Source organism: Schistocerca piceifrons, chromosome 1, assembly GCF_021461385.2.
Source record: "Schistocerca piceifrons isolate TAMUIC-IGC-003096 chromosome 1, iqSchPice1.1, whole genome shotgun sequence".
NCBI classification, from domain to species: Eukaryota; Metazoa; Arthropoda; class Insecta; order Orthoptera; family Acrididae; genus Schistocerca; species Schistocerca piceifrons.
In genome coordinates, this window is record NC_060138.1 from 157,777,730 (window position 1) to 157,788,270 (window position 10,541).

A 10,541-nucleotide genomic window follows, 5' to 3' on the forward strand; every position below is an offset into this window, starting at 1 on the left:
TTTTGCAATTTAAATTTCTTAAAGGAAAACAGTAGTGTTGTTGGCCACCCATAAGTGGTGTTACCTTCTATTATTTTTTTTTTTAAGAAAATAATTATGAACATCATGGTTATTATACAACTCGAAAGTAAAACTGTGGTGTCGCCGCCAGACACCACACTTGCTAGGTGGTAGCCTTTAAATCGGCCGCGGTCCGTTAGTATACGTCGGACCCGCGTGTCGCCACTATTAGTGATTGCAGACCGAGCGCCGCCACACGGCAGGTCTACAGAGACTTCCTAGCACTCGCCCCAGTTGTACAGCCGACTTTGCTAGCGATGGTTCACTGACAAATTACGCTCTCATTTGCCGAGACGATAGTTAGCATAACCTTCAGCTACGTCGTTTGCTACGACCTAGCACGGCGCCATTACCAGTTACTATTGATGCTGTAAAACATGTACCGTCAATAGCGATGTTCACCATTTATGGATTAAAGTTAAGTATTCCACAGCTACGTCCTTTTTGCTAGTCTCATTTCCTTGACCTGTTCCAGACCTCACGCCAGCCTGCGTGAGCTAAAACGCGTGCCTTTCGGCTTCCTCTCATAGTGGGTTGGCTCTCTTGCCAATCCACAACAAAAGCTGTAATTGGAGGTGGTCATATTGATTGAGTTTTCGTTTCAGATGCATGTTTTGTGCTATATACAAAAAAAATTTGTTGTTTTTTGGATGTTGCTGCGCACTAATTTCTAACCTGACACCACCACTCCCACTACTGCCACAATTACTGAAATCTTTGGCAGTACAGGAATCAAAGTTTTTGCTAGTTTCAAAGTTTTTGCTAGTTTCAAAATCTATGAAACATGTGACTAACCATGAGTTTTAGAGAGATAATATTACCGAAGCATCTTTACTGTACAGGGAAAAAGATAACATGACCGCTCTGAACGAGTAGTGGATAAGATCTCTGCTCTGTGTTGAATGTTATCGGTGGTGCGCTTGGTCGCTAGACAATTGTGCAGCGCTAGGGCATTCTTATTAGGGGCATAGTAGTGAGCAGTTGAGTATTGGAGAAGGAGATCTGATATTTGTGAATCTGGGAGAAATTATCTGGAAGACTTTATTATTTAGATGAAAATATTTTTATGAAGATATTTCCTTCACTGTATGGATGGAGAGGTTCAAGGTAACCAATGTACGCACAAGAATGAAATATTTGTTTATCAGAACTGTTGCTTGAAGGAAACCCCTTAGACAACTAATAATATTCATAAATAGTGTCAAGTTTATCTCTTTGTTTTCATTATGTCACAAACAACTCGATTGGTTTAAATGCCTATAATTTTTGTAATGAGAAAATCTCGTAATTGTTAGTCATCTCATGCAGTACAGCCTTTTCTGACGATAATCGGAGTTTAATTTTTCAAGAACGCTTTGAAGTAAAACCCTTCTCCATCATACTTACAAGGGAACCTCCCCATCGCACCCCCCTTAGATTTAGTTGTAAGTTGGCACAGTAGATAGGCCTTGAAAAGCTGAACACAGCTCAGTCGAGAAACCAGGAAGAAGTTGTATGGAACTATGAAAAAAATAAGCAAAATATACCAACTGAGTAGTCCATGCGCAATTTAGGTAATATCAAGGAGAGTGTATGAGGTCAGGAGCGCCGTGGTCCCGTGGTTAGCGTGCGCAGCTGCCGAACAGGAGGTCGTGGGTTCAAGTCTTCTCTCGAGTGAAAAGTTTATTTTTTTTATTTTCAGACAATTGTCAAAGTTCAGGCACTCACACATAATAAACTTCGCTCTCCAGAATTCCAGGACATGTTCAGATATGCTTGGACATATGCAGGATTTGACGCTGTACACACGGAAAAATTTGGAAACGTTAAAAACATATGTTTTGACAGAGCACCGGCAAAAAATGTACGACTGTGAAACTGTTGCATTCATTTGTTGCAGTTTATGTGACAAACTTATGTTTTCATCACTTTTTGGAAGTGATTATCACATCCACAAGAAAACCTAAATCGGGCAAGGTAGAAGAATCTTTTTACCCATTCGCCAAGTGTACAAGTTAGGCGGGTCGACAACATATTCCTGTCATGTGACGCACATGCCGTCACCAGTGTCGTATAGAATGTATCAGACGTGTTTTCCTGTGGAGGAATCGGTTGACCTATGACCTTGCGATCAAATATTTTCGGTTCCCATTGGAGAGGCACGTCCTTTCGTCTACTAATCGTACGGTTTTGCGGTGCGGTCGCGAAACACAGACACTAAACTTATTACAATGAACAGAGACGTCAATGAACGGACAGATCATATCTTTGTGAGTTCCACAGCTTTTTAGGAGAGCTTCCAACTCTGATACTTCATTGCGAATTTTTCGGCAGCTAATCACTAGAATTTTAGTGTCCTCATCTGAGGTGCCCTACTACAGCTGTCGTTATCTACACAGCAAGAACAGTAGCCCATTCTAAAGAACACTTGTTCATCAGGCACAGGCAGCTACCTGGATAGTTGCGTATGATGTGCAGTGCACACCAGACCAATTTAGGGGACCCTGAAGTTCTCAACTTCATGACACAAGTCCAGGAAGTCGCAGCTTAGGTTGTCACAGGACCTTCGAAGTCTCTGGTTCAAGCCTCCCCCTCCACTTAGAACCAAGGGGCCACGATACGTTCTGGGGGGCAATGCTGCAAATTGCGAGCTTCGATGAAACTCCGTGAGTAAGGCTAGTCTTCTCAAACTTCGCTGCAAGTCTGTGGAATGATCCGAGGAGTTCAGACGACAGGCACCACGTTTTTCCAACATGCGCCACATTCTGCAGATAGCTGCTCTCTCTTCTTTCAGCGGCTGTGGGAATAATCTCTTCACCGTGTTGGACGAGGCTCCCAGGCTCCACACTACTGCGGCCGCAACAAAATACCGTAAGAATGGGACCAACGGCCGGCCGGAGTGGCCGAGCTGTTCTACGCGCTTCAGTCTGGAACCGAGCGACCGCTACGGTCGCAGGTTCGAATCCTGCCTCGGGCATGGATGTGTGTGATGTCCTTAGGTTGGTTTGGTTTAAGTAATTCTAAGTTCTAGGGCACTGATGACCTCAGCAGTTAAGTCCCATAGTGCTCAGAACCATTTGAACCATTTGGGACCAACAACGACTGAAGAGAATCGTTCAACGTGGCAGAAGTGCAACCCTTCCGCAAATTGCTGCAGATTTCAGTACTGGGCCATCAGCAAGTGTCGGTGTGCGAACCATTCAACGAAAAGTCATCGATATGGACTTTCGGAGGCGAAGGCTCACTCATGTACACTTTATGACTGCACGACATAGAGCTTTACGCCTCGCCTCGGCCCATCAACACCAACATTGGACTGTTGATGACTGGAATCATGTCGTGTGGTCGGACGAGTCTCGTTTCAAATTGTATTGAGCAGAGCGGATGGACGTGTAAGGGTATGGAGACCACTTCATGAATCCATGGACCCTGCATGTCAGCAGGGGACTGTTCAAACTGGCGGAAGCTCTGTAATGGTGTGGGCATGTACAGCTGGAGTGATATGGGACACCTGATACGTCTAGATACGACTGTGACAGGTGACAAGTACGTAAGCATTCTATCTGATCACATGCATCCAATCATGTCCATTGTGCATTCCGACGTACTTGGGCAGTTCTCGCAGGACAATGCGGCACCCCAGACTTCCAGAACTGCTGCAGAGTGGCTCCACACTTCTGACTTTAAACACTTCCAGTGGCCAACAAACTCCCCAGAAATGGACATTACTGAGCATATCTGAGATGCCTGCAATGTGCTGTTCAGAAGGGATCTCCACACCCTCGTACTCTTCTCGATTTATGGAGAGCTCTGCAGGATTCAGACATTAATCGAGTCCATATCATGTCGTGTTGCGGCTCTTCTGAGTGCTCGCGGGGGGCCCTACACAATATTGGGCAGGTTTACCAGTTTGTCTCTTCAGTGTATATTATATGTACTTACGTGATTTTTTTATATATATTAAAATATATAGGCTACATCTCTCCAAATGTTTATTACAGCATCGTGCAAGAATTTGAAGTTAACAAGTCAGAAACTGTTCGACAGTTTTGGTAACAAAGTTAAACAAAGACTTGTCTTTACATAGGATTATAGATGTATGTACGAATCCCACGGATTTTGCACTTATCTGATTTCGTGTTGCCTTTTACAATAGTGCACCAAAGGTAAACACTCCGACGTCAATGTATCCCACAAACGCGACATAAAATGCAGGAGCATAACGAATTACGTCTTATGCTTAGGCGGCTATTCCAGAGATGATATATACTTAATAGTAAATTTCAATACAATCAGTACACTATCTGAACATAAATGTTTCGGTGTATTTGTATAAATATTTGCTATAAGAAAACCTGTTTTCGGCTATCGTAACAAAACAATTGAGTGGTAGAGCGATGACGAAGGGAATGCTGATTGTCGATGTGACGACTTGACTGGTATGTCGGCTTTTGAGCATAAAAACTAGGAAAAATATTTAAATCAACATGTACATTGTACGGATGTCATCTACAGAAAAACAATGAGCTGTGCGCTCAGTTCTTTTCGTGGATGAACTTAGTTTTCGCAGGTTCAATGGCCGCAGAGGGATGGATCATTGGTGAAACAATGCGCGCCACGATATCTGGTTTGAACGTTTCGGGGTCGGTGCTTTTATGTGAATAATCCTTGAACTGGCCGTATGAGTCATATGAAATGGAACAGTTTTTCGGGAGTACGACATTGTGTAGACAAATATACTCCGTACATACACAGATGCTCTGTATTTCAAATTGTGCTCTCTTTGGAACTTCAAGCTCACGACGACAGCTGCGACATTCTGATGTCCTCTTATTACCAGCAACACGTGTATAATTGACTTACAGATATTGTTTCCAACGCAGAATGGCTAAATACCAGCATGACGCATCATCGTGATCACATTGTCTCGGAATCCTGTAACGATGTGCGGCGAAGCCAAAGCGGAGATCTTTTTTGAAAATGACTAAATGAGATCAAGCTTTCAGTAACAAAAGTAATGCAGTACCTACTTTCTCATTAAAGTAACATGTTCCAGTCGTAATACTGCAGGACATTGCTGCAGCAGTACCAACATATAAACGCAATGTTTGCATCACGTACCTTCCAACAATTTTTCTGGTTATTTAGGAAAATAAAGAAGCAGTGTACTCGCACATGCTTACATTTATTCATCCATCAATCGTGTCCCAAAGGTTTTGATTTTTTAAGTAATAAACAAATGTTTTAAGAGGTGAACTAATTTGGAAACCGCCATTATTCGGTGTGCGCTCGAATCTATCATGCTGTACTTCGGTCTGTCTGTGTCTGTCTGTCCGAGAACTTAGGCCCACGGTATTCGAGCCCGACAGCTGGTGCACAATAAACGCGTTTTGGGCTGATTTCTTTGAAATATTTCGTGAGTTGTACGGGCCGGGTGCGTCGGTTTCTTTCGAATAATTAAGTGCATTTGTAGGTACATGCGTACTTAATATTCAATAATAATGGTACTGTACACTTGTGGCAATTTTATTTAATTCCAGAAAATGATTTTTGTATTTTGTAAAAAGGTACAGGATGAGTATATGAATACAGCTTTATTTTTTTTTAGAGGTGCACATTAAATTTAATTCTTTTGAATCGAAATACCTCGCATGGAATTAGTCTCTGTTTGCTAAAATATTCCAGTTCATTCAGTGTAACATAAAATTGGGTCACCACTTGATTGCAAGATAATTTAACTACTTAAATTTAGGTCGACCATTCCCGTTTTATACAATACCACCAGGAATCATCACCAGATGGACAATGGTGGTATGTGGCCAGTTATCATATCCTGATCTCCATTTATAGTTCGTATTTCTTTTTCCCGTTGATGTAATACAAACCTCTGTACTCGTGTTAGTCTCGAGAGATAAATACGATGAATCCAGAGTTGCTGCTCTTCGTGATGAATTTCCGGTATTGAGGTATGTTACGCCACATACAAAATAAGTAGGTGAGTAAAGTTTTTCATATAATTCGCCTTTTATGTAACTTTTCCAACTGCCTCACAGAATGTGACTGTCATGTTGTGATAACTTTTGCTGCCCATAACAGAATAGGCCTAGTGTGTCTAAAATACTGATACATATGAACACACAGATGAATATTAAGCCTTATCGTTCTCAAGGTAACGAAGAGAAATAATCAGAAATTCTCGTCTTATCAGCGAAAGATATGAATTTATTAAACAATCGTTGATCACAGAATATCCTGAGGTAGGTCTGAATACAATGTGAATAAGAATTTTCAGGTGCCGCCACTACGAAAATTATTCGGACAATTTTAGACTTATTGACTTAAATAATAGTGAAAAATATGTCACAGTTGGTTGAAACTGTTACCTACCTTTATAGTTTCAATATAGTATCTTTAACATATCGCTGGCACGCAGGGCATTTGAAATTCCACTTACACATTTCTACAGCTTTCAGTGATTTCCGAATAGGAACCTATGTAGAAGGGTTCACCATTTTCCAGTTACGGCTAGAAGAAAACTAAAAGATAATGTTCAAATTTTCCACTTTTGTTCGTTCGAAGGGCACTTAGTACTTAAATTCCATTTCCAGTCTAAAATTTGAATTCTGAAAATAGTCTTATTTACGCCCCAACCTATATGTGGCTGCTTTGAAACAGTGTTTCACTTTCTTTTGGAAGAAAAGAAAGACCGGGATTTACGAGCTCGTCTTGGTTAGGAATGGGAAAGAGAATCTGTTCTATACTTAGCAAAGCTATCATTCCAGTATATGCCTTAATCGATTTACGGAAACCCTGAAAAAAACAAATCTGGATGTCTGGACATAGCTACGAAGCCTCCTGCTTCCGAACGGGAGTCCTCACTGGGATCATTATTTTGCTGAGACAATCGTCGCGTCGCCAAAGTCTGCTGAATGGCAGCAGCTCCGTGTGGTGGCTGCTAACGGGGATGCATTGCTTGCATTCGCCAGCTGCATTCTGCCACGACATACAAAATTTGATAGCTATCAAACCCTTTCTGTGGGAGCCATCATTCACTAAGTTTGTCTTTTTCGGATTACATTGTCTCATGAAACTACGGCAAAGTGTAACGGTGTTTAACTTGCTAGTCGTGTAAGTCAAACGTCAGGATGAGTTTGTAATACTTATCAGTGGAGATGATACTCTAATTCGAGTGTAAAACATGGTGGCAGAGCATCGAGTTGAAATTATATTTGTTGACAATGTTGGGTGGTACACCTTCCGAGAAACAGTCAATACATGAAGGTTATAGATTTAGGCCAAAATTTAATTTTCACATATTGCCAAAAAAATGATAAAATGATTTTTTTAAATAAACCCATTTGAACAAATGAGCGTTTGATTCACTCTACACATGACTGGGGAATTGAGAACGACTTTCTTGTTGAATTTAGCAGGTTCAGTGAAGATCAGATTTAGAACCTTGTCCAAACAGCAAAATAGTTTTAACAAGTCTTTCAAGAGGGAAGATAGTGGAGATGGCATTAAAGCAGAACATTAGAGAAAAATTCTAAGCAAAGATAAACGCACTGTTGTATGTAGATATATACAAGCTACTGCCCCTTGATAGTTTCAGTAGCTAACACTGTGGTACCTTACAGTCCATGATGAGTTACGTCTCTTTGAAGCATCACGGTCGGGTTTATCGATAGTGAGTTCGTAAGTTCTCCGCAGCTGTAGATCGATTTTGATTAAGTGTTGTTTGAATCGAGAGCGAATTGTGAAATGTAAAGCTAACAGTGACAAGAAACAGCTGTCCCCTCATTTTAGCTTTGCTCGCAGTTTCTTCATTTTACTACACATTCCGAAGTGCATTAAGATTTGTTGATCGCAAAGCAAATGTCTGCCATCGGCTCTCAGCAGGACAATATGCATAGACAGTACGTGATGTGAGAGAGGCTTGCCACACTATAGGACTGCTCTACTTATTGTCCATGGGATTGTCTACCATAGCAAGGTACATGCTTGTAATAATATCAGGGACAGCCTAAATAGAAGGTTTTCATACATGAGTTACATTTCTGTTCTCTTTTAGGTGCAAATTCTTGTTTCTGAACAAAGATTCGTACATACTCGTAGAAAGTTATCTATGCAGTAATCAAAATAAATCCTACATGATCTTAGTAAAATTTTCATAATTAGCTAGTGCAGCGATTGTCATGACAATATTAAACTTACATTACTACAGCCTGCAAAGTAAATGCGGAAATCAGTGAAACCGAGATGAACGTGTGACTTGGTCTCATAGCAGTCTGGTAGTAGGCGCTGAACGAAGTTTCCAACGAGCGTGGGCAGAATCGTAAGGTAGATTCTTAAAAAACTGGACAACAAAAATAGTGGGTAGAGAAAACATCTCCTTTTTCTCTTTTCTTTTCTTCATCTCGTCAGAGAACGCACCGTTAGTTTTATAGAAACCTTAGACTCTACAGAAATTGCAGAACGTGATCTTTTGCGGAAAACAAACTGTAGTACACCTAAGGGAGAGCAACAGTTTTTCGTTAATACCTTAAGACCTACTGATTGTTTGCCACGTACGTGGTCTAACAGTGATGAACGGTTGGCGTAAAGTCTTTGACTGGCCGCAAAAAAAATTACTTCTAACAAGGGAACCTCCCCATCACACCCCCCTCAGATTTAGTTATAAGTTGGCCCAGTGGATAGGCCTTGAAAAACTGAACACAGATCAATCGAGAAAACCGGGAGAAGTTGTGTGGAACTATGAAAAAAATAAACAAAATATACAAACTGAGTAGTCCATGCGCAAGATATGCAATATCAAGGAAAAGCTGAGCTCAGCAGCGCCGTGGTCCCGTGGTTAGCGTGAGCAGCTGCGGAGCTAGAGTTCCTGGGTTCAAGTCTTCCCTCGAGTGACAAGTTTAATTTTTTATTTTCAGACAGTTATTATCTGTCCGTCCGTCCGATGCGACCACTTTTTTGGGAGTGATTATCACATCCACAAGGAAAACTAAATCGGGCAAGGTAGAAGAATCTTTTTATCCATTCGCCAAGTGTAGAAGTTAGGTGGGTCGACAACATATCCCTGTCATGTGACGCACATGCCGTCACCAGTGTCGTACAGAATATATCAGACGTGTTTTCCTGTGGAGAAATCGGTTGACCTATGACCTTGCGATCAAATGTTTTCGGTTCCCATTGGAGACGCACATCCTTTCGTCTACTAATAGCACGGTTTTGCGCTGCGGTCGCAAAACACAGACACTAAACTTATTACAGTGAACAGAAACGTCAATGAACGAACGGACAGATCATAACTTTGCGAAAATAAAGAAAAGTTTTCACTCGAGGGAAGACTTGAACCAAGGACCTCTCATTCCGCAGCTGCTCACGCTAACCACGGGACCGCGGCGCTCCTGAGTTCACTCGATCCTATATGTTGCCTATATTGCGCATGGACTACTCCGTTTGTATATTTTGCTTATTTTTTTCATAGTTCCACACAACTTCTTCCTGTTTTCTCGATTGATCTGTGTTCAGTTTTTCAAGGTCTATCCACTGTGCCAACTTATAACTAAATCTGAGGGGAGTGCGATGGGGAGGTTCCCTTGTAAGGATGCTAGATACAGCTGTACGATTTGTAGCAAATGGTAGCTTAAGTCGAAGTTTTTTTATGGATACTCGTCAACACGTGCTCTCTGTTACAGTAGGACGTCTAGACAATACTCAGTTTCTTCCCATGTTTGTGCCAACATCTTCTCTATCACCGCCTCTACAGCGTCTCGTGTTCGTACTGTAAAACTTTGCACGTCAGTAACTAGTACGCTAAAAACTTCATCCTTAACGTAACCTACAAAACGTCAAGTGGGATTATGTCTGATTAATGAGGTGGCCATGATGTTGGACCATCTTTACCAATCAATGTGTCCGGAAAGGGTTCATCTACGACCTGGCGAACAAAAAACGGCTCTAGGCACTATGGGACTTTAACATCTGAAGTCATCAGTCCCCTAGACTTGGAACTAAGTAAACCCTCACTAACCTAAGGACGTCACACACATCCATGCCGGAGGCAAGATTCGAACCTGCGACCGTAGCAGCCGCATGGTTCCGGACTGAAGCGCCTAGAACCGCTCGGTCACAACGGCCGGCAACTGGCGAACAAATTACCTCAGTGTGGCGGTGCAAAATTTTGTTCAAGCACTACACATTATTGAAATTCCTGTAACTGAGGTGTAACGTGAATAGCCATAAAAACTTAATGAATTGAGGTACCATTTGCAACAAACTGCATATCTGTGTCTAGTATAGCTCCTTAGAAAGAAATTGTTGTTATGAGGAAAGGACATTACGCTCACCGTTTATTACAGGGTTAAATATTAACAATTTTTGGCTTCGACGATGCAGCCACGCAGAGACGGGGGAAGATAGGCGGCCAACACTCACCAAAGACGCAGGCAGTGAGCGCCAAGGCGAGGAGCACGGTCCGCATCATGGTGCTGGGGCTGGTG

General features: G+C 41.9%; 1 protein-coding gene across 1 annotated transcript in view; it reads right to left on the reverse strand.

The window, feature by feature from the left end:
- Nucleotides 1-10,525, reverse strand: part of LOC124793457 (trypsin-1-like) — a 65,200-nt gene extending 54,675 nt beyond the window's left edge. Inside the window, exon 1 of the mRNA XM_047258025.1 lies at nt 10,477-10,525. Coding sequence (XP_047113981.1) covers nt 10,477-10,525 — 49 coding nt within the window. The remainder of the gene's footprint in view (nt 1-10,476) is intronic.
- Between the last annotated feature and the right edge of the window lie 16 nt (nt 10,526-10,541).